At 61.8% G+C, this 22,471-nt stretch overlaps 1 protein-coding gene across 3 annotated transcripts; it reads right to left on the bottom strand.

Annotated features, from left to right (window-relative positions):
- Positions 1-1,959: 1,959 nt before the first annotated feature.
- Positions 1,960-21,488, bottom strand: SOCS7 (suppressor of cytokine signaling 7). 3 transcript variants are annotated; one of them, XM_080565048.1, is made up of 10 exons: positions 20,497-21,488; positions 15,903-15,967; positions 13,231-13,335; positions 12,363-12,464; positions 11,388-11,518; positions 10,810-10,978; positions 8,084-8,212; positions 5,415-5,550; positions 4,970-5,127; positions 1,960-4,676 (listed from the first exon to the last, which is right to left on the bottom strand). In XM_080565048.1, exons 1-9 carry the CDS (start codon positions 21,417-21,419, stop codon positions 5,007-5,009), a joined length of 1,881 nt encoding a protein of 626 aa, XP_080421174.1. In that variant the 5' UTR covers positions 21,420-21,488; the 3' UTR covers positions 1,960-4,676; positions 4,970-5,006. The 3 variants fall into 3 exon arrangements, with proteins under 3 accessions (XP_080421174.1, XP_080421175.1, XP_080421176.1); XM_080565049.1 differs by lacking the exon at positions 12,363-12,464 and having other exon boundaries at positions 20,497-21,487; XM_080565050.1 differs by lacking the exons at positions 12,363-12,464; positions 13,231-13,335.
- Positions 21,489-22,471: the final 983 nt, after the last annotated feature.

Below are 22,471 nucleotides of genomic sequence, written 5' to 3'. Positions count from 1 at the left end.
CGCGGCCTCGGGGCAGCGCCGGTGCCAGCCCCGGAGCCCCGCCAGTGCCAGGGCCCCCCCGCCCCCGGCCCGGCCCCCCCCCGGGCCTCAGTTTCCCTCCCGCGGCCCCGCACGGGCCCCCCCCTGCCCGCCGGGGAGCGGCGCGGAGGCGGCCCCGGGGGGGGCTCGGCCGGGCTCGGACCCCCCCCCCCGCCCCGGGACCCCCCGGGACCCCCGGCCCCGCCGAGCCCGGGGGGGGGCGGGCAGAAGAACGCGGCTTTGTGCGGGGGCCGCCGGCGGCTGCCAAGGAGCCATGTTGGGGCGCTGCCAGCCGGGGGCCGCCGCACAAAGGCGCCTTGTGGGGGCACGGGGGCGGCCCCCCCGGCCCCGGCACGGCCCCCCCGGCCCGGGGCTTCCCCGTCTGCAGCCCCGGAGGGCGACCCCAGACCCCCCCCCCCCCCCCCCCCATCTCTCCCCCCTGCGGCCCCCCCGGCTCGGGCAGAGCGGGGCAGGGGGGTCCCCGCTGCCAGCCCAGCCCCCCCCGGGCCGCCCCCCCCCCCCGCCGCCCGTTGTCCCCACGGGCTCCCCCCGGGATTCCTCTCCCCCCCCACCCCCCCCCCGCCCGCCCCAGCCCCGTTCTGTCGCTCCGAGCCTTTGATCGGCAGCACGGGGGCGTTCAAAGCGCCCCAGCACCGGGCGGGGGGGGGTGGGCACGGGGCCCCCATCCTGCAGGTGTCCCCCCCCCCCCAGACAGCCCCAGCCCCCCCCGGGACCCCCCCGTCGGGCTCGAGGCACCACGCAGCACCGAACAATTTCCAAATCGTTTTATTTCAAACCCCCGCTCTCTCCCTTCCCGCCCCCCCCCCAACCCAAAAACCCATCGGTCCAAACGACGATAAAAAGGAGTTACAAACACAGAGGTCAGCCCTCCCGGCCTGACAGCTTACAAAAACTGGGAACTTCACACCAGCTTCCCCACGGGACCTGCAGCGGTCACTAACGGCTCCACGCGAGAGGCCAAACATGCCTATTAATACAATATATACAGACAAACCCCCTCTGGAACGACCCCCAGGTACAGCCAGGCTCCCCCCCCACCCCCAAAAATAACCAAACACACCCAAAGTGCATTTGTCATGTTATATCAAAAAACATTTCTTCTTCTGAAAGATTGGCCTGCAAGTCTGTTCTTCTTTTTTTTTTTTTAACCATTTAGTAACTTTTTAATATAGTTTATGAAAATAAATTATACAGCAACTATTTTAATAAATTAAGCGCACACACACACAAAAAAAAAAAGGAAAATTAAGCAAAGCTGCATTTCTACTGGAGGTGGTTCCCGGCTGGGAGCCCCCCCGGCCCTGCGCCTCCTGCTCGCCGCGCTGGGAGCCGCTGCCCTTCGCTCCTCGCCCCGCTCCGTTTCCACCTGGGAGCCCCCACCCAGCGCCGGGCGCTGCCCCCCCAGCTTCCACCAGGGATTTCCCAAGTAAAACCAAGGGGTGGGCACCCGGCCCCCACCCAGCCGCCGAGGGGCAGGCTCAGACCTCTTGGTGTAAAGCCACGCACGTGTCAGTCGTTAACTGCACGGAAGCGAGGCCGAAGGCTGGAAGGTGCCTCCTCGGGGGCCCTGCTGCCGGGGAGCCCCCAAAGGGCTCCCCCCCAAAGGGCTCCCGGCCTCGCACTGCCCCGGAGCATCACCGAGCCTCCTGGGGGGGGCACGGCCTCGCACTGCCCCCAGCTCCCCTGCCTCCCTGCACGTGCTCACACGGAAAACACTTCCATGAGAAAAACACCTCCGGGGTTTAAATTCGGACGGATATGTGAGGTGCCGCGTGCCCGGCCGGACAGGACGAGGTTTCGGGGTGCTCAGCCCCCTTCTGCTCCCGCCCCAGCAGCACTGGGGCTCGAGGCTGCCCAAACCACGCCGAACTCCGAGGCTGCCCAAACCACGCCGAACTCTTCCCCTCCCTCTGGCCGCGAAAGGAGATCGATGCTGAGCTGAGAACGCCCACGCCAACACAGCGCCCTGGCACAAGGACAACCGCACCAGCACACCGAGGCAGCCCCGGTCCGTGCTTTTCAGGACTCGGGCAGCGCCCAGCAGCTGCCCTGAGCTCGCTGTGCTGTGGGACCATCAGCCCCCCCCCACCCAGGGCGTTTTAGGGACACGGGTGTCACGGAGCTCCTGATGGACACACGGGGGCTCTCCCACCCTGCCGCCGCTGCGGAGCGGTTTGTGCGTTTTTGTCCCCAGCAAGCCCAGCGAGGGCACAGCCGGCCCCATGCCCCATCCCAGTGCTGCTTCTCCCCCAGTCCGGCCGTTCCCCTTCCCAAATCCAGGTGCCGTTATTACACCAGCAATACCCCAGTCCCCCCCGTACCAGACCAGGGATGGAATGAAAATGATGCTGCCACCGCCACGCCTGGGAGACACCAGCCTGTGCCCAGCTGCAGCAAGGGGGCATTCACAGCTCCCCCAGGTCAGGCAGCTGGCCAGCAGGTCACAGCCACGAGGCCATCGCCTGCCCCATGCCATCGTGTCCTCATCTCTGGGGTCTCCTTTGGGGGGAAAGCTTTGCAAGAGACATTTGCATCGGGCACACTCTTGCTTCGCTGGCACGGTGTAGGACACTTGAGGCATCAGCCCAGCCACGGCTGTCGGGAAGATTTTCTGTTCCAGCATACGGATAAGTTGGAAGATTCAAATCCTCAGCACATGAGCAGCTGAGATGCAGCAGGGCCGGGTGCGCTGATATTCAGGTTTCTGATATTCAGGTTTCCCGTGCACAAGGACACGGGTGCTTCCCCCCGTTGTGCTGTGCGTTGGTCGGAGCAGCTGCACTTTCTGCAGGCTGATGGCTTGGAAGGAGCTGCGGGTCTGCAGCGGGGGGGGGAACACGGCAAGGGCTGCAGAGGGACAAACGCAGCTCCCCTGCGCAGGGAGGACGCGGTAGCTGTAGACCAAATTAGTTCACATTTCACCATGGGCTGAGTGAGATATGCCACCCGGCACGGTGTGGGGCAGCCACCCCGTCCTGGTACCCGACAATGCGACGCAAAGTCAGCAGCGGGTAGCGTCCGATGAGGTATTTCTACAGATTCTGAAGATTAATTATTGGTTTCATCTGGAAGCCAAATCTTGTAAAAACCTTTTTTTCCCAAGACTGAAAGCGAGGCCAGAGGTGGTGGTTAAGAAAGGGAGACCAGGATTAGTTAGCACCCTTTGCAGCAGCACTTGGCATAGGCAGACAATCAGGATTTTTCAAGGCTGCTTTAAGATCCACAGGACTGTGTCTAATTCAAGGACATAGATCATTCTGCGGGGCACGAACAAAGTCCCAGCAGCTCCCGAACAACTGCATCCGGCTCACAGGGCACTGACCCCATCTGCAGACCCAGGCCACACACAGCATCGCATTTTCAGGCCGCACGGTTGCAGGATGGGGTGTTTCTTTCGCCCAAGAACACAGCCTTGTTTCAATACCAGAGGAAAGCTTGAGACTTCTCAGCATCGCTTCGGGCAAACTTTAAACTTCACCATGAAATGCAAACTCTTTGCAGTTGCCGTGACGGATGAAGCAGCAGACCAGGACTGAAAGGGACACGGGTGCTGCAGCCAGTGCTAAGCCCAGCAGCTCAGCAAGAGCTGCCGCCTCTCCTGGCGTCCTGTTCCTGAACCGCTGCGGTTCCACGGACATCCCAGGAAGAGGAAGCAGCGAGCTCCAGAAGAACCCTCGGCTGTTCCTTGCTCCGAGTCACCGATCGGGATCCTTCACGCCTCAGTAGAAAGCCACTTCATTCACAGCTTCTAGAGACAGCCAGCAGAAGGGCTCAAAGTGCACGTCCCAAGGCTCTGCCAGACCGAGGTCACTTCAAGTACCTTTGGTCCACAGGCTGCTGCCAAAGTCACAGCGACAGCTTTGCCAGTGAAATCTTCCAGTGTTTGCTCAGGGGAACGACGCCTCCCCAGAGGGGCAGCCCCTGCTCCCCGGTGCAGCAGCAACCGCTCCGTGTGGCAGAAGGCTCCAGGACATCCGAACGGCTCGCAGGCTTTTCCTTCCTTGGGCCCAGCTTTAAGGCCATCCTGCAAGTCCAGTAGCAAAGCTCAGCTGCCCAGGACGAGGCCCGGCCCTCTTCTCCAGATCCTAGGGAGCTGGGGAGCCGTGCCCCATGCTCTCCAGAGGCTGCTCTGCGGAACTGCGTGAGATCCTGGCTCGGGCTGCCTCCCAGCAGCTCTCCGGCTGCCTCACCTCCGCAGAGCAGTCCCACCAGTGCCCGGAGCAGGCGATCTTCCCAGAGAGTCCCCTTCTCTCTCCTCACCTCGAAGTTTCCAAGGGAGGATAATAAAATTCAGCCGATGATAAGACAGTATTTCTCATGCTGAAAATAAACTCAAAAAAAAAAAAATGAAGACATCAAAAATAAAACTTTCAAAAACTCGTACATAGTGCCGTGACATTCTTTGTTCTGCAAGGAGTCCGCGAGCTGGGCTCAGCTGCCTCCGAGACCCCCTCGCCCTCAGCCAGGAGCCGAGACCCTTGGTCCCCTTCTGCTGTGCTTCTTAGGAGTCTTGAACCCTCTTCTCTCTACAAAAGAGCTTGAGAGCAGAAGTCACGCTGCAGAAGCAGGCTTCACCTTCACGTGCCTCGTCCCCACCACCGCCTGACTTGGGCTACTGGATGGCAACAACCAAATTCCTAGTGGGGGAGAGAGAGAGAGGAAAGGGATCAAACAGCCCGCCCGACGTGGCCGAATCTGCCCCAGAGCACTGGGGGTTTGGCACAAGAGCGAGCACAGGCCTGTGAAGGCACGAAACAAGCACAAGCAAGCGGCAGAAGCCTTGCTCGTCTCCCCGGAAGTAAAGGAAAAAAGCTGGTGGGAGCGAACAGCATCCTTAGGGAGGATTTCGTCTTTCCCTCGCAATCAGAGGAACAGCCTGATTTAGGCTGGACCCCACGGGACAGCGCACGGACCAGCAGCACGCACGTACCATCAGTGACAGCAACACGATGGGCGAGCCGGCCTCGCTACGTAGAGGATTCGGTCTCCTGCTTCTGTTTGGAGATGAGCTGAGCTTCCTTCAGCGACAGGTACACCTCCTCCTGGGGGTCGTAGTAGTAAAACTTCCGGATGTAGGAGATCAGGGGCCTGGGGAAGGCACGGGCAGGAGCTTCAGCCCCGAGCCACAGCCACGCCAGCCTCCGCAAAGGAACGGGAGCCCGCGCTCCTGGCAGCGGCACCAGCCGTAACACCTCACCCAGCCGCACCCCTGTGCCCCGCAGGACGTTCATCCTGCTGACCCAAGGCCAAAAGCAAGAAGTCAACCACTCCCTCCCACGGCCCTTGCTGCCGACACACAGAGGTCTTCTGCCTGCCACGGCCAGCGGCAGACGAAGCCAAAGCAAATTCTCCCCAGCCCAGCCCTCGGGACTTACTTGGGCAGCGGCAGCTCGGGGATGTGGTCGATCCGGACCAGCTGCCGGATCCGAAAGCGGCAAAGGTGCTGAAGGGATTTGACATTGCTGAACCTGGAGACTGGATACAGGAGCTGGACAGGTGTTGGAGGGAGACCTTTGGAAGAAAGAATATTGGAGAAGAGTGTGGTGTCAGACACGAACCGCAACCGGTCCCCAAAGGAAGCGCTGGTCCCTGGGAACCGCAGCTCTCTGCGAGGCTGTGCCCAGGCAGCTCAGCACTGGCCAGGCAAACACGGGCGATACCACGAGCTATCTCCAGCCTCCCTCACAAGGCTGCAACAGCTCCCTCCAGCTCTCCCCACAGGGCACCTGCAGCCACCAGTGGTACAGCAGATGCAGGACACTGCCTGCTCCTAACCGCCTCGCCCCCAGGACCAGTGGCGAAGAGCCCCCTTATACCGAGAAGCAAAGTGCTTTAGAAAGGACGCAGAAGAAAGCCAAAGGGAAAGGCAGGCAGCGTGACCGGCACGTACGCTTTGCTCTGCATAACCCTTTGGGTAGCTGTATCGAGGCATTAAAAGGCCGGGGATTTGGACAGCTCAAGCTGCGCAGGAGTTGCTCATTCTTGGGGTCACGAGGCTGGGCACAAAGGCAGAGGCGGGAGCAGCCTCGGCAGAGCCAGCTCCCCACGCAGGGAGCAGCCCGGCACGGCTGGAAAGGAGCTGCATCCGGCTGCCCCCCGCCCCACAACCTCCTCCCCCCAAGTTAAGAGCAACAATCAAGCCCACAGAACCAAGAGGTCAGCAGGAGCACCAGAAAGGACCTACGGGAGCTGGGCTCATTCACCGCGTAAGGTTTTATCTGTCTTTACAGAAGGATTCAGAGCTAGTTACACTCTAACCCCCTCCTGCTGGCCTGTCTCTGAGGGCAGTGGAGTGAAAGGAGAAAAGGGAAAGCTCTTCACACTAAGATGGGCTCAGAACTGCTCCAGGCAGCTCAGGAAGCTGTGAGCCAGCTTTTGAGAAAGCAAAGAACAGGAATCAATTGAAGGCTGGGTTCCCCCCCCCCTCCTTATTCTACCAAAAAGGAATTAGCCTCCGGGAGCGCAGCCAGCAGCTACAGGGACGCAGCACGAGCTCTGCACGCTGTGCTGGCCGCGTGCCCCAGCGCCAGGCGCCCGCTGGAAACATCCCCCTCCTCTGGGAGGCCGTTAGCGCTTCAGCAGGAGCACAGCACTAACGAGCACGCCGGGGGGATGCAGATCCTAAATATTCTCCCAGTAAAGATCAGGGATCAGCGTGAGACTTGGGTTTTCAGGGATCGAGGCTCAGCAGCCCCGAGCAGCGCCTGGGACCGCGGCTGCACGCAGACGGAGGGGCGCAGGAGCGGCCGCAGAGCTGGCCGGCAGCTCAGGGGGCTGGCACCAGGCGGCGAGGGGACCCCCGGCAGGTGCACAGTGCCGCTCAGGGGGACCCCTTTTCTCTTTGAAAGATATTTTCTAGAGCAAATCCTTTCTACTAAGGCATTTGCTTGTGGAGCTGGCAAGTCCACAAAGCTCTGTTCTCAAGGGGAACAGGTCTTAGGATTGGGAAGGTAAAGTATTTTTGTATTTTGAAGTTGAAAGAATTTCTTGGAGGCAGGATGCACGGCAGCAGTAGCTTTGCAGCCTTCTCCTCCCCGAAAGCGTGGCCACGTCATAAATCAGCTTCCCAGTTATTGGCCATCTCTGCGGCAGGGGGCAACACTGAACAGGTCTGGGCTACGACTCCAGCTCTGCTCTGATCCCATGGGTGAGCCAGAGCCAGCCTGGAGCCAGGAACATCCCATCCCCTCCCCACCTGCCCCCACCAGGGCCTTGGCCATCTTCTCGATCCTGCCCCTCTCTGCTTCACCGCCGTGCCTTGCTTTACTGCAGCCGCATTCCCTTCTGCTCTGGTGCTTTGCTCCAAGCACCACCTCTCATCCTCCCTCCAACTCCTGCTCCCCACTGCTGCTCTCCCCCAAGTAAAGGGCGTATTTGTTCAGCTGGCAGACTCTTCCCTCTCTTTCACGCTGGATTTTCAGCTAGCTTTCTGACATGCAATGACAGCTGAGTCAAAACCAGAAAAAAATTGATAAAGACACGGACCCAGTTGCCAGCCTGGCTCTCGCAGGAGGCAGATGTGAGCCCGTTCCGAAGGACCAGACTTTGCTGGATGGGAAAACAAGCACTCTGCAATTCCAGCATCATGCAGTCAAACGTGCTCCAACAAAGCTTCTCAACACTCCCTCGTGCTTGCAAGCACCTGCCTGTGGATGTGCCCTGGCACCACGGTCCCCCCAGGGACTCTGAACCTACAGCATCCATCACTCGAGGCTCACATTTAGCTCCCCACTTGGAAGCGCTCCCACACGCTCGGTTTAATGCCTCTCCTCTCGGCAGCCCCAGGTGGGTCTCAGCAAAGGGAGAACTGGGAAGCTGCAAAGCACGGAGAGGTTTCTCAGCAAAGCAGCCCCGAGACTGGGGGAGGGAAGGCAGCTGGGCTTCAGTAGCCAAGTAACTGGTAGAGGGAGCAGCTTTTTTTTTTGTAATAGCCAAGCAGCTGATTGAGGGAGTAGACAAAAGCTGAACTAAGCTGGCTCTCTAGAACACGCCAGCAGCTAATCACAGAGCAAGAGTCATCCCCCAGACCCAGCAGGACACTCACCTGGGACCCTGGATCGGAGGAAGTAAAGAAACTTCCCGTTTTTGGAGTGCATGATCGCTCTCTTTATGAACTCCACCACAGACTGGCAGCGGTCTTCGAACTTGGGATGGCACCACAGGCTGAAGGTCCCTTCCAACAGAACAGAAGGGTTTCACGTTACAGGGGCGCTGGTGGCAGGGAGAGATGTGGGACCGATGTTTTAAAGGCCAGGTGACAGCCGCCAAGAGCTGCAGCCCGGCTGGCACCGCCACCTGACGCAGGAGGCACTGCTCGAACGGCAAACCATGGGACTGGAGAGGGCAGCCCAGGGGAGGCAGGGCCCCAACCTGCTGAGAGAACCCTAAGTAGGTTAAAGCCTCGAGTCAGACTGCTCTCACGCTCTCGGTGCTGCAGACATTGCCCTTGTTGTACCGGAGAGCCACCCTGCCTGCTCCCCCGCTTGCCAGAGCGCTGCCCGTGGTCCCCCCGTCCCCTTCTGCCCACAAAACCTCGCCCAAGCCAGAACGCCCTCGTGACCGAGGAGCTACCAAGGGGATCAGGCAGTGCTTTGGCGGAACAGAGCTTCACCAGGAGGAGCCCAACAGGATCCTAGGAGCGATCCCACCAGGCCCGCAGGGGGCAGATCCCCGCAGCGGGCGCGTTGCATCGCTCGTCTGCGGGCACCCTGGAACCCGGAGCCGCGAGGCAGCGAGCGACTTGTGTCCCTGCACCCACCCTCGTAAAGCACTCGTGCCAAGGAGAAGGTGTAGCTGAACCAGAGGTACCCAAAGTTGTGTTCCAGCCCAGGGACTTTTGGGATGAGCAGCTGCCCCAGCAGCGGCACAGGAAACCTAGAAGAGGCGGTGCTGGAGGATGTCCAGCAATCACGGCCCTCTGTGGGGTGGCCAGCAACCAGCAACAGAGGGCTTACACACTGCTCACAAACCTACAATGCACTTCCTCTCCCCACAGCTCTGTCTGGTAGGATTTACTGGGAAATGGCATCCTCTCACCCCTACCAGGGACCAGTGTGAGAACCAGTGATCCAGGTTAGCACCTGCTAAACATTCGGGCACCAGCAATCTCTGATCTGAATGAGCCCTTACGAGTGGCAAGTAGATGCAAAGGACAGACGCTGGGGGGGTTATTGCACAAACACCAGCCTCCGCAGGCTGCCTACTCAGCTCTCCTAAAAAAAGACAAAAATTATGTCTTCTTCCTCTCGAGTACCTGAAACCTGAAGGTCAAGCGTTTATCTCTACCATTCCCTCAGCCCCACCATTTGTCATCTTCACGGTTTATCAGAGTGCGCAGGTCTGCAGTTCTGCACGCTGCTGCAGCACATTCAGCACAAGGCAGGCAGCCCAGGGGCAAGCACAGAGCCACTGATGCAGACAGAAGCACTGGACCCAGGAATGAAGTTCCTGATGCAGTGCCACGGCTGGAAACGCTGCTCCGGGGATGGTGGCAGCACCAGCCTTCACCACGTGCAGCAAGAAATGCAGTTTGAGGGAAAGGAGGGAAGGACACCCGGCTAAGGGAGCTCTGAGAACAAGGACCCCAGCCCCAAAGCAAGAAACCGGACCAGCAGCAGCAGCGGTTTGATCCAAAGCTCAGTCATGAGCAAGCATCCTCTGTGCAGCCGACCTCACATCTCCCCCAGCTGGAAATGCTGCTTACAAGTTCTCTAAGGACAGGGTGATGAAAGCCAGTCCTCCTTATGCAATGGGCAGGACAACTGGCTCTCGACAGGCTACAATTAATGCTGGTGCACTTCCCACCAGAGGGGCTCAAGACCAGAAACTCTGCTGGGTTGATTAGCACTAGCAATGCTAACGGAGGGGGAAGACACAGCGACATCCCCAGAGTAAGGGCAAAAAGGTGGAACAGGTGAGCTGTGCCCTGAAAGGTCACAAACCACTGTTTTCTCCAGCAGACTGCCTGGGAAGCCTCAGAAGCCATTATCTGGCAGCACACCTAATGACAATGCTCTGCAGGCAGCTGTTATTACAGCCTGCACACCGGGTACAGGGCAGGTGCCGGAGTCCTGATGATGCCCTTCCCTCCTGTGCTGAGCCTTCTCAGGCTTTTTTGCTCGGCCTGAGGGCAGCTGCCTGCGCTGGGGTTCGATACGGAAAACCACATCTGAAGACGAGCAGAAAAAGCATGTGGGCGAGGTGAGACGGACCCCATGCACGACAGCGAGCGTGGCAGGAAGAAAGGGTGCAAACACCGCAAAGTTCTCAGAACAAACGCCCACAACAGTGGAGCTAAAACTTTCGCCTTGCACAGAGGGCAGCTGGCACCGCTGCTGAGCATCCCCCGAGCAGAACAAAGCAAGGTGACGAGCAGTGATGTCAACAGATCGCTTCTCATTTCACGGGGAGAGTTCAGTTTGGGGAATCGGACAGCCGTGAACGATGGCTCTCGCTATATCACACCGTCGTGATGCGGGATCTCAGATCTCCCCATCATCGTTCTCTTCAAGTTCAGTTTTCCGAAGCAAGGCCTGAGGAGAGGCACGGGGAACTCTTCTATTCCCCGGTTTTTCATTGCTTTAAGGAGACTTGTGCCCAAGGCATAGATAGCAAGGTTAAATGCAGGACACAGAGTGAGGACACATTGCTGCTGCTCCCTCTTTTCTGCCCCATCAGTGCTCTGGGCAGAGATTTGGGACCTTGAGACCAGACTGCCCACAGCCACGGGCCCCAGCCGTCAGCACCCCCAGAGCTCCCCGTGGCTCTTACCTCTGTAGTGCTCCATCCTGGTGTGATGGGTGATGCCCTGCGACCGAAAGCTGAGGCTCAGGATGTAACGGGGATCAGAACTGTCTCGGACCAGGAAGGACCCGTCCGGCTTCCCTTTCAGCTTCATCTCCGCGTCCTCCCAGTTCATCGGTCCCCAGTACCACCCGCACTGCGGAAGCGAGACACGGAACGTCAGCAGACCACGAACAAGGAAGACTGCGTCACCAACTAAAGGCAGCAGTTTGCTATTGTTAATTCACTTTTAATGCCAAAATTTAAGTTTTTGGTTACATTCAGCAGGAAAATAGATGGTTACGACTCGGTGCTTTCTCTTCCAGGAGCGACATCACATCCAGCACCCAGAAGTAGTGAAATACCAGATCTAACCATGGCAGTTCTTCCACGCATGAGCGATGCTGTTCTGCACTCACCAAAGACCTCACTGGGAAAAAGGCAGGTGGTTTTCTGGTCCCGCCTTAAACTTTTGTTCCTGGTCAGTCCCAAAAACCACGGCCTAGACCTGCAGCCTTCCCCTCCCGAGGTCCTGTGCTGCCAGCACCCCCCCACGAGGACGTTACCTTCTCCAGCTCCCGCAAGCTGGCTGCGAAGCTGCTCGAGTCCGGCCGGTAGAGCGGGCACTGGAGGTGCGGGGCGGGCTGGCTGGGCGCCGTCTCCATCGGCCGGAGGGGCACGATCCGCGGGAAGGCGTCTGCAGAGGGAGAAACGGTCCGGGCCACGGTCACCCGTCGGGAGCTCGCCCCAAAACCCAGCCGCCCCGTCCCCCGGCACGCCCGGCTCCAGAGGGCAGGGCAGGAGGAGATGAGGAAGCAGGACTGATGGACAGGAGGACAGCGTCCTCGTGAAGGACACGGCAGGAGTCACCACCTGGCTCCTCCAAGGTGACTCATTCGGAGCCCTCGTCTGCTATTTCCTTAAGCCAGCTTGGAGGGAAGCCAAGGGAAGTGCCAGGTGGCACCAGCTGGAAGGAATTAACCCATCCCAACACCTTAGTTCATAACAAGGGGGCAATTAAAGCCCCGCGGGTCCTGAAGGGCAGGAAACTGAAAACCAAAGGGGAGTTGCATAAGGAACATCCTCCCGTGCTGTTCAGCTGGACTGCACAGCAGGCGGGCAGAGCCCGGGCTCCTGAGCTGAGCCCTGCTCCTACGGCTGCTGTCTGACACTGCTGACACCCAGAGCACACCCCAGTCCACAGCCAGGGGCCGTGCTTCTGCTGAACCCAGGAAGAAGCAGAGAAAATGGGAGATGCTGCACTGAGAATAAAGCTGGCGCAATTACAAGCTTCGGGAAAACAACTGGGGGCAACAAAAGAGCCACAGCACGTGGAAAAGAGACAAAGGACCAAGGCCAGGAAACCAGAGCCGTGACACAATGGCACACCATCAGTAGCACTGCACGTCCCTAAGTGGGCAGAGGAGGCAGCACTGCTGCTGTTAGAGTCTTACAGTGCAGCCTTAAAGTTAACCAAGAAGAGCTGCAAAGTCCAAAGCCCCGGAGAACTAAAGCCTTGCTGCTGCTAAAGCTAAGCTGACCTGGGGCATGGGGTGGAGGAGGCGGAGGCAGAGGGAAAGACTGCAGGGAAGACCCCATCGGACCCACTAGGACAGATGTAGGCAGCGTCCCACTGATATCATCTAGGAGAGAACAGAGGCAAGAGACATTCAGAAAACAGAAAGCGAGCGAGCCCTGCACTGCTGAGCAAACCAGCACCGAGCGCTGCCTGGAGCAGGAGGTGGAGCTCTTCTTGGAGAGCTCACGGTGCTCCGCCGGCTCCTGAGAGCAGGGCACTGCTGCGGTGCCAAAGCGACCCGTCCTCAGCACGCTCAGAGGTTTGTGCGCACACACCTGGCGCGAAGGAGTTAGCTCTCCAGCCCAGCTCCCTCCATGCACGCAGCCTGCAGCACAAGACAGGCATTTACAGACGACTTCACAGGCACAACGCTGCCCCGGCACGCGGGATGCGCACGTCGGGTGCTGCTCACCGAGGCTGACTCGTGCTAAGCTCAGAGAGGAGCCTCCTCCAGAGGAGGGTGCTGAGCAAGCCGCGCCGGGCTCCTGGTGCCATCCTCCCCAAAGCCTCCCTGCCACAGACTGAAGCAGGGGAGGGAGCCGGCCTGGGCAGGCAATGGGAGGGAGTGAGGGATGTTTTTGTGGGCAGCCGTATCAGAGGAGACACCGCGAAATCAGCACATCACGTCCCACCTCGCACGGCTCCGCCACAACCCTCCCCTCCTGCCCGATCTACAAGAAACACCGACACCACCAGCAACAGCAAGAAATCCTGCTGGGGCAGGGGGAGCAGGCAGCGAGGCCCTGCTAGGGCTCAGCACGGGCAGACAGACAGCTTCTGTGCTCCTGGACAGACACACGGACGGGCTCTCGAGAGGCACGGCGCCGTACCTAGCAGGCTGAGGCTTCTTCGTGGAGGAGGCGGCGGAGTTGGAGGGTGAGGGGAGGTCAGTCCTCGCTGGGAGATGTCCACGTCCACTAGTGACACTGTTTCACCTGCAGGTTGGCGGAGCGAGACTGTTAGTGCTGCACCTCCCGGGCACGCAGGGGGAGAGGGGAAGGGGCTGGGACCCCTGCCCACGAGGAGTAAGGGAGCGACGGACACCGGTCCAGCAGCAGGCGATGGGGAAGCACGGAGCTCCCGCAGCGCTCCTCACCGACGTCCAGCACTGGCACTTGATGGGAAATGGTTTCGCAGCCCTACCCTGCTGATACACAGCTACGAGATAATGCGCCTATTAATTCCAGTTGGAGTTTGCCTACAAGCAGCCAATCTAACAGAAATACCTTTTATCCGGCAGGCCACGAAGGTGCCACCTGGACAGGCCTCTACATTAAATTGCTGGAATTCACCTAAAGGCTCCAGACCCAGGACACTGGTTTGGGAAAGTGACGATGCAAACTGAGATGTCTAACGAACTAGTAAAGCCTAAAATTAATCTAAATTCATGGGAGAAAAATGAAGCCATGAAATCAAGGTTAAACCATCAGTATCAGACCAACACAGAAGTGAAAGGAAACCAGCTAACTCCTGAAGAGAGGACTGAGCGGTGTCAGCACAGCCAAGGAACTTTCCAAAATAAAAAAGTCTAACCCAGCTGTCACAAACCACTAACCAACACCAGAGCACCACACACACCTGAGCCATGGTCCCAGGGACCACAGGATTCGGCTGTGTCAGGCTTCGACTCCTGGGGTTAGGTCCCCAATTCTGCTTCAGATGGAAAAACTTCCCCGGCCTCTCGGTCAGTACCTCCAGGTATTTACCGCACAGGGCAGTACTGACTCAGCTTCCTCCTGCCCGTAGAAGTCCTATCTACTAATAAGCCGCGTTACGAGGGTTATTTAGGCCGGGTTATTATCCGCGGCACCTTCTCCCTGGGGGACCGATGGGTGTGGGTGCACACGCATGCATGCAGCCACCCTTTCATTTCCACGCCCTACAAATGAAGCAGCCACGTAGGCTGGGTGCCTTCGCCTCGCACAAACAAAAAGCGACGGGACCAAGGCGGGCTGCAGGAGCCCAGCTTTCAGACCCCTCCCAGCACAGCAGCGATGGCAGCTACGTGCACCGACAGCCCAGCACGCCTGTGGAGGGGGCACGGAAGGCACGGACCTCTGCTGGCCCCAGCTCGGCCCTCGCGCTGACCTGGCAGCAAGTCACCAAGAACCCCAAGCAAGCTGGGCCAGGCATCTGAGTCCTACTTTGGCAGCCCCAGCCCCAGAAATCCTCCACACAGACCCCAGCTGGGTCAGGCCGAAGTCACCAACAAATCAAAGCGATTAAAGGGCAGGCACGCTGACGCTGGGGATGCTGGCACGGCCCTCTGCAAAGGAAAAGCTCCTGGAGGACACTGCCACCACTCCACCGACTTGCAAAAATTGACATGAGCCATTTTAAGAACGTTTAATAGGGTAAGCTAGCAATTAAATCAACCTCCCAGATTTGGAGCAGGAACTTGTCCACTCCATGCTCTCCTCTCTGTTAAATATTCATTTGAAGCCAAGACACTCAGCACGCACGGCCACGTAACGCCTGTCACCGGGAGGCACAAGAGCCACAGATCTCTGCCCGCAGCTTCCCCTAGTGACAGCTGACGGTGTAGGAGCAGCTTTTGCTTCAACCAGCCTCGATTTGCTGAATAAATGCATGTGACACACGCAAAACCAGTCACATCTCGCAGGGAGCATCCTCCGCATGCCGCCCCGCTATCGGGACATCAGCCGAAGCAGTACGAGAACGGAGAAGACACCGGGCACCGGCACGGCCCGATCGCCCCCGAACGTCTCCATCTCTGCAGGGCTGAAGGAGCCGCACGGAGCCACGAGACCCTGCAAGTCCTCAGCCCTGCAACAAGCCTCTCAGCGCGCGTTCGCTTTGTTCCTGAGCTCTGCGACACCGCGGTGCAGCTCTGCACACCCGACTAATGCTCACTTGTGCCCTTAGCCCTCCTCTCCGCGAGCTTTAAGGCAGGACTCGCCCGCAGAGGTCCTGAGCCCCGCAGCTGGGGGGGCTCTCGCTGCCGGCCCACACCCACACCAGGCACATGACGGTGACAGAAGGCTCTCGGTATCAGCCGCCGGCAGAGCAGGACTTCCCCCTTGTGCCATTTATAAAGCAGCCAGCTTCCCCCGGCAGAAAGAGGAAGGTCAGAAAGCAGCAGGAAGCGGGGAGAGGGGAAGCACGCAGAGAACAGACGCTGCGCGGGGAGGCGCTGCCCCACCGAGCGGTTTCAGCCCCCTCGGGCCACCGGAGGGGAGCACAGGCACAGCCCCTGCCCCACAGGGAGCTCCCGAACCGCCAGCGCAAAAAGCCCCCGTGGAGGAAGGAGCCTCGCCTCTAGCACAGCTCAGACCTGGGTTTCAACAGAAGAAACTGCAAAGTGCTGACGTGAAACGTCCCCGTTCTCTACAGCTCCTCTCGGTTCGGGTTTGAGGCCACGCAGGACACAGGAGCTGCCCCCAGGGTCGCAGTGGAGGAAAGGGGCAGGCTGCCGTTACACGCACACTGCTCCGCTCGTAGCAAAATGGCAAACCCAACCGTACACGACTCAAATCCTTACCTGTGAAGAGGGGGCTGAAAACAACCGGGGAAAAGGCACTTTGAGTTCTTGTCAGTCTGTGTTTCCTGTTGGAAATAAAAAAAAAAAAAACAAAAACATCATGAATAGGGATGGGGAGACTCGGTGCATCCCAGAAGAAGAAAACACCGTTTGATCTCCCAAACTGGGAGAGCCTTCACCATGATTTACAGAGGTTCGAGACAGCTCAACGCCGCGTGTTTATGCGACTCCTAGAGCAGCGTGTTGGCTTAAGTAGGACAGTCAACCAGTAAAGCTAGGTCTCCATCCTGCTACTAAGCAAATCTCTAACTAGGTAATTAATAAAGTCTTTGGAAAGAAAAACCCCAAGCAAGTATCGTAACCGGAGCCAAGCGGCTGTTTCACAACAGGCACCACACCATTTCTCCGGACCGGGCATTGCCAAACGCCTCAGACAAACAGGTTGGGGCCCTGCGCAACCACGGGCTGTGCCTACAGCCAGCACGCCGAATGCCCTCGCGCGGCGTTTGGAGGATGCCGCCTCCCCGAAGCGTTCCAGGAGGCGGCGAAGGGCAGGGAAGCTGAGCCTGGAGCATCAAGGTGGATGGAAACGGCTGAAAAGGCGCCTCCGACGGGCATCCGAGAGCACCTGTAATTCCTCCAAAGCCTCCTTCCCAAAACAGCGATTTTATAACGAGGCTGGAGCCACCCCTGTGCTCTCCCCACGCAGGGAACCAGCCCCTCCAGCACCCTCCCTGCTGCAGCGCCAAAGGGCTTTGTACAGACCTGGGCAGAGGGAACGCCGGGGGGGGCACAGGGCACGGCAGACCCAGGGCACGAGCCCACGGCTGGGGCCAGCAGGGCAACGCGGCCCGCTGCCGGGCCTCGGCACGGAAAGCGAGACAGGAGCTGTCCGACCTCCGCTATTTCAACCCAAAAACGCCGCTTAGGGACCACTCCGGGGCTGGAAGCACCCTGGGGCCAGAACCTCACTTCCAGACGAGGAAAAGAGCAAAGCTGAAGGCAAGGGAGGCTCCGGTGCCGCGGATTCCTGCCCAGGGTCCTCCCAGCCCCCCGGTACACCGGGACGCGTCCGTGCTGGCTCGGACAAGGTCACCCCAAATTACACAGCACGGCCTCACTGAGCCGGCCGGAGGAACCGGTCCCACTGCACGCGGTTGGAGCGGGGACCCAGGGGAGCTCTGAGACCATCCCCATCCCCTTCGACGTCGTCCCAGCGGGCCCCACGCCCCAGCCCCGTTCCCGTCACGGCCTCCGGAGCAGGCCGGGCACGGCTTCAGGGAAAAGCAGCTCTGAGCAAGGGCTCGCAGCGCTCGGAGGGATTGCGCTGACCTGACACAACTCAGCCAGCCTGCAGGGAGCAGGAGGGCGAGCTCCGGCCCCGTACGGCCGAGCAGCACGGCGCCACGTGAGCGCACCGCGGACGGGTGCGCCCTGGCCCTTCGCAGGGCACCCCGAGTGCTCCTCGTCTGCGGCTGAGCTCCAGCAACGTCACCGTGTCACGCAGCTGTGAACAAACAAGTAACGCTGCAGGACTGCCAATAAAAGAGCTGAGAAAAATTCGACATCTCGATATACAAAATCCCACTGAAATGCCTGGAAGTGTTTCCATTTCAAAGCTCTCGCACCTACTTGAGGGGTAGTTTTTTCGCCCTCAAAGGAGAACAATTCACCAGTCACCAGCCACACGCACTCACAAAGTCACACTGCGGGCTAGCAGCAGCTAACCCTATAATACAGCAACTGCTCTGCTCCCACATCCTAAAACAGAGGGGAAGGAGCACTGCCGGCACTCCGCTGTTACCAAAACAGCCACATTTTATGCCAACATCTTACAGCCAGCGACAGATTTCTGCGATTTCTCATTTCCAGCAAGCTCACATCTGCAGCAGGGTGAGAGCAAGAAGCAATTCACGTGGACTGAACACTCCACAGACAGACACGGGACCGGGAGCGCCTTGAGCGGCAGCAGACGGGGATTTCGGGGTCACCCGCCGGGCCCAGACTGCAGCAGGGACACGCTGACGGGACCCGTCCTGCAGCAGTGACCGCAGGCAGCCTTTTAGCATGTCACAGGTCTTGTCCACCAGCCGGCTATGTGCTACTTGAGGTGTATTATATGGAGACATTAATAAAACCAAGGTCAGGCCATCGATACAACCATGGATACACCACCACCTGCAGCTCAGGGCTGCCTGCCCTGACCCCTGAACTGCTGCAACCCAGCACTGTCCCCCAACCCTCCGTTTACCTCTGCGGTACAAATTGCTTCAAGAAGAGCAGTTTCACAGCTGCAGCCTTGAAATCCTTACACCCTGGGAGGGAAGCCTCATGTTCCACGTTCAGTTTCCAAGCCTCTCGCATCTCAGAGCCCGGCCACTGACTCCAGCCAGCAGGGCCGCTTTGCTCTGAATTGCATGTGCACGCAGGAGGCAGAGCTGCCCAGCGCTGCCTCGAGGCCTGGCACTGCGGGATGCAGCTCCGCACGCCGGAAGCTGGTTCTCAGCGACGCCCGGGCACAGCCAGACTAACCCACTGCAGGCCAAGGGCAACGCTCGCCAGCAGCACCCAGGGGAGAGCCGCACGCGGGGAGCGGGCGCTCAGCAGCACAGACTGCTCCTTGCCGACCTTGTTCCTGTTAACAGGCGGGGGACGGCCAACGCCGAGCGCAACCTCCAGGTCCCACCAGTGCTCCGCAGAACAGACAGCGTGGCTCAAGTAACCCGGACCTCTTCAGCAGGAGGGGGGCTCCCCAAGCTGGAGGCAGCGGAGAAGTCCCTGAACCACAACAGCTGCTGCATCAGGCACCTTGAACTAACCTTTGTTAAAATCCTAATTAGCACAGCAGTTCCACGACGCTGGAGCGTGAGAAGTCAGCACTTCCCCCAGCAGTGACCATGAAACTCTCCGACAAAAGGGAAAGCCCAGGCAGCGCCACGGCTCTCTCCTGCTCTGAGGAGAGACGTAACCGCCAGCCTTCCACCGCCCGAGCCCAGCGCAGGGAAGTCCTGAGGACTCCTCGCTCTTGTCGACGAGAAGAACAAGGACTGAAAAAACCACAGGCGCGTTAGCAAAATACTATGTCGTTACAGGCAACCTGGCACACCGCTGGTGGAGGCACGTTTAGGCGTTCGTGGGAAACGAAGCCGTGTATAAAACCAAGGCACCCTCCCACGAGGCAGGAGGTCACACTCGGATGCTCCGAGCAGCTGCGGGCCAGGGGCCGGTGCGGACGGGGCTGTCCCACCTCGGGAGCCACCTCCCCTGCTGCAACGGGGAGAATTTCAGCCTCACTGCCCCCACAACGGCTTCACGGCCGAAGCACCCGGTGAGCACAGACCCGAGCTCGGGGCCCAGCCTGGCTCCGCGCACGCCTCGAGCCCACACCAGAGGCACGCTGCCCCAGGAGCCCCGCCGGAGGAACGCCAACCCCGAAGTGCTCCAGGTCCATTCAATTATTTAACGCTGCTTCCAGGCCGGCCAGAAGCAGGCGTGCAGCCCTCAGAAGGGTCCTTTCTCCCTGCCTCCCGCGAGGAGTTTCACGCCAGCTGCTGGAGGTGCTGCGGGCAGCAGGCTCTGCGGCAGGGCCGGGGCTGGCACAGCACCAGGGCACCTCGCCCTCTCCCGTTGGCATCGAGCAGCTCACGGCCTCTGCAGAAACGCTCCCCTTCGGCCTGTGCCACCAGGCTGGAACCGGGAGCACACCACGGCCGGGCTCACACACCAGCGTGAACGACTCAGACCAACGCGATCCAGAACCCGCGCAGTCCCCACGCGCGGCAGGACCGAGCCACGCGCCCTCGGCGCCTCGAGAAATAGGGGCCAGCTGCTAAAAGCAGCCACAGGACGGAGGCGCTGCTGCAGAAGGTCCTGGCGGTGCCAGGCAGCGGCTCAGCGCCCCGCGCAGGGCCAGCTGCTGGCGGAGCCCACGAGCCTGGTGGCTCCGCCGCGCGGTGACGTGCCCTCCCGTGACAGCGCCCGTGCCAGCCTGTCGGAGGAACGGGAGCCACCGGCAAAGGGCAGCTTTCAAACCCCACGCTGGACGGACGCTGCGGGCTCTGAGCCGCGCAGCTGGAGCCAGAGCAGAAAATCCAAGCGAGAAGCTGCCGTAAAGCCCCACGGCACGGCCAGCCCCGCACAGGGGTGCCAGGATCAGGCCCCCAGCACCTCCTCGGGCCTCATCCTGCACAGCGGGCTCTGCCCACCAGCACCGAGGCTGAAGCCTGAGTGCCGGGCTCGTGAGGCTCAGGAAACCAGCAGGGAACGGGGGCTGGCACCGGGAGCCCCCGGGCTGCGGCTCAGCATCCCCAGAGGCCGCTCTCGGGGTGCACTTCCCGGGGGCTGAGGTCCCCCACACCGGCACCGCCTCCACCATGAGCCCAGCCGGCCCGGTGCTGCTCCCCCAGCCCGAAGAGCCCCGCTCCCCCCCGGGCCCGCCTCTGTCCCGCTCCCCCCAAGAGACCCCCCCCGACCTCCCCGGTCCCGCAGCCCGGCCCGGCCGTGAGCACCGAGCCCAAGTCCCCTCCGGCCGCCAGCAAACCGTCGGGAGGCCGCTGCCCGCTGCCCCCCCGGCCCGTCCCGTCCCGGCCCGTACCTGCCCGCCTCCTGCTCGCGGCCGCGGGCCCCGCACACGTCGGTCAGGCTCCCGGCCGAGGCGGGCAGGTCCCCGGCGCGGCGGCTGCCGGTGGCGGCGGCGTCCCCCGCGGCCGAGCCTCCGCTGCAGCTCTTGGTGCGGAAGAGGCGGCGGAGGCGGACCCGCAGCGAGCCCTTCCTGCAGCCCGCCCCGGGCGGCGGCGGCGCGGGGCCGGGGCCGGGGCCGGTCCCGCTCCTCCCGTTGGCGCGGGCGGCTCCGCGCGGCGGCTCCTGCCCGTCGGGGCTGCCCGGTTCCTCCTCGGAGCCGCTGCCGGCCTCGTCGGGCTCCAGCGCCTCGAGCACCAGCAGCGCGTCGCTCGTCTCCTCGGCGGCGGGCCCGGCGGGCGGCGGCGGCCCGAGGCACGGGCAGCCCCCGGGGCCCTTGGGGCCCAGCCCCGGCGGCCGCAGCCCCAGCGCGGCCAGCTGCAGCTCCAGCCCGCCCGGCGGCCCCCAGCGCCCCGCCGCCGCCGCCGCCGCCGCCGCCTTGGGCTCCAGGGCGCAGCGGTGCCGCGGGCACAGCAGCTCGGCGCCGCCCGCCGCCGGGCCCTCTCCGCCGCCGCCGCCGCCCGCCGCCGGGCCGCCCTCCTCCGCCTCGCCGGGCCGCCCCTCGGCCGCGTTGCGGAACACCATCAGCTGCGGCGGCGGCCGGGGCCCCCGCGGCGCCCCGCCGCCCGGCAGCGCCACCGCCGCGGCGGGGAGGGGCAGCGGCAGCGGCAGCCGCCCCCCGCCGGGGCCCGGCGGCCCCGCGCCCGCCCCGCCGGTAACGGCGCCGCCCGCCGCGCCCGCCTCCGGCGCGGCCCCATAGCCCAGCAGGCGGCTGAGCACCCGGTACGAGGCCGCGGCCGCCGCCGCCGCCTCCCCGTCCCGCAGCTCGGCGCGCTGCATCGCTACGGCCGCCGCATGGCCCGGCCCGCAGCGGGACCCCCCCGCCACCGCCGCCGCTCCCTCCTCCGCGGCGACGGCCGCCGCCGCCCCGCCCCCGCACTTCCGCCGCCGGCCACGCCCCTCCCGCCGCCCGAGGCCCCGCCCCCTGCCCTCCGAGGCCACGCCCCCTGGGTGAGGCCACGCCCCCTCGCGCCCCCGGCACGTGCAGGCGCGGCGGGAACGGGGGGGGGGGGGGGCCGAGGCGGGTGCTGCGCGGAGCAGTGCGGGGCTGCAGCGATCTGCACCGGTCTGCGCCGATCTGCACGGCTCTGCACGGCTCTGCACGGCTCTACACGGCTCTGCACGGCTCAGTGCGGCTCTGCGTGGCTCCTGCAGAGCTCTGCGCAGCTCTGAGCAGCTCTGTACGGCTCCTGCACGGCTCCTGCATGGCTCCTGCACGCCTGCTGCACGCCTGCTGCACGGCTCCGCGCAGCTCCTGCATGGCTCCTGCACAGCCCATGCGTGTCTCCTGCACAGCTCTCCGTGGCTCCTGCACAGCTCCTGCACGGCTCCTGCACAACACTCACACAGCTCCCGCACAGCTCTGCGCACCCTGCACGGCTCCTGCACAGCTGCTGCACGGCTCTTGCATGGCTCTTGTACAGCTGCTGCACGGCTGCTGCAGAGTTTTTGCATGGCTGCTGCACATCCTTTGCACAGCCACTGCGTGGCTCCTGCACAGCTCCTGCACGGCTCACGCAGGCACCCGGGACAGCCCCAGCCCCCCCCCCGCTGGACGAGCAGAACCGGGAGCAGCTCCCGTGCGCCTGCCTGGAGGCCAGGGAGAAGCCGCCCTTGCTTTGCACCAGCCTCCTGTGCCTCAGTTTCCGCCCTGCAGGCAGGCAGTGCTGCGTGACACCCAGGACACCCCCAAATTGGGGGAGGGAGCGAGGGGCAGGCTTGGTGTCACGGGACCCCTGCCCACTGGGACCCCCATGTGCCCCCATCTCCCTCCCTGCCCCAGGACAGGGACTTTGGGCTTCCTGCCGGTGGGAGCCCAACCCCGGCCCCCT

This window comes from Anser brachyrhynchus (genome assembly GCF_964034855.1).
Source record: "Anser brachyrhynchus genome assembly, chromosome: 22".
NCBI classification, from domain to species: Eukaryota; Metazoa; Chordata; class Aves; order Anseriformes; family Anatidae; genus Anser; species Anser brachyrhynchus.
The sequence above is the reverse complement of the archived record's forward strand: the minus strand, read 5'-3'. Positions and strand labels throughout refer to the sequence as shown.

Excerpts from the sequence above, each read along its gene's own strand:
- SOCS7 (XM_080565048.1), bottom strand. The coding sequence starts at position 21,419 with ATGCAGCGCGCCGAGCTGCGGGACGGGGAGGCGGCGGCGGCGGCCGCG. Across the intron at positions 10,979-11,387 it reads GCTTGCGGGAGCTGGAGAAG|TGCGGGTGGTACTGGGGACC; the intron begins GTAACGTCCTCG and ends TCGCTTCCGCAG. Across the intron at positions 5,551-8,083 it reads CCTCCGATCCAGGGTCCCAG|GTCTCCCTCCAACACCTGTC; the intron begins GTGAGTGTCCTG and ends TTTCTTCCAAAG.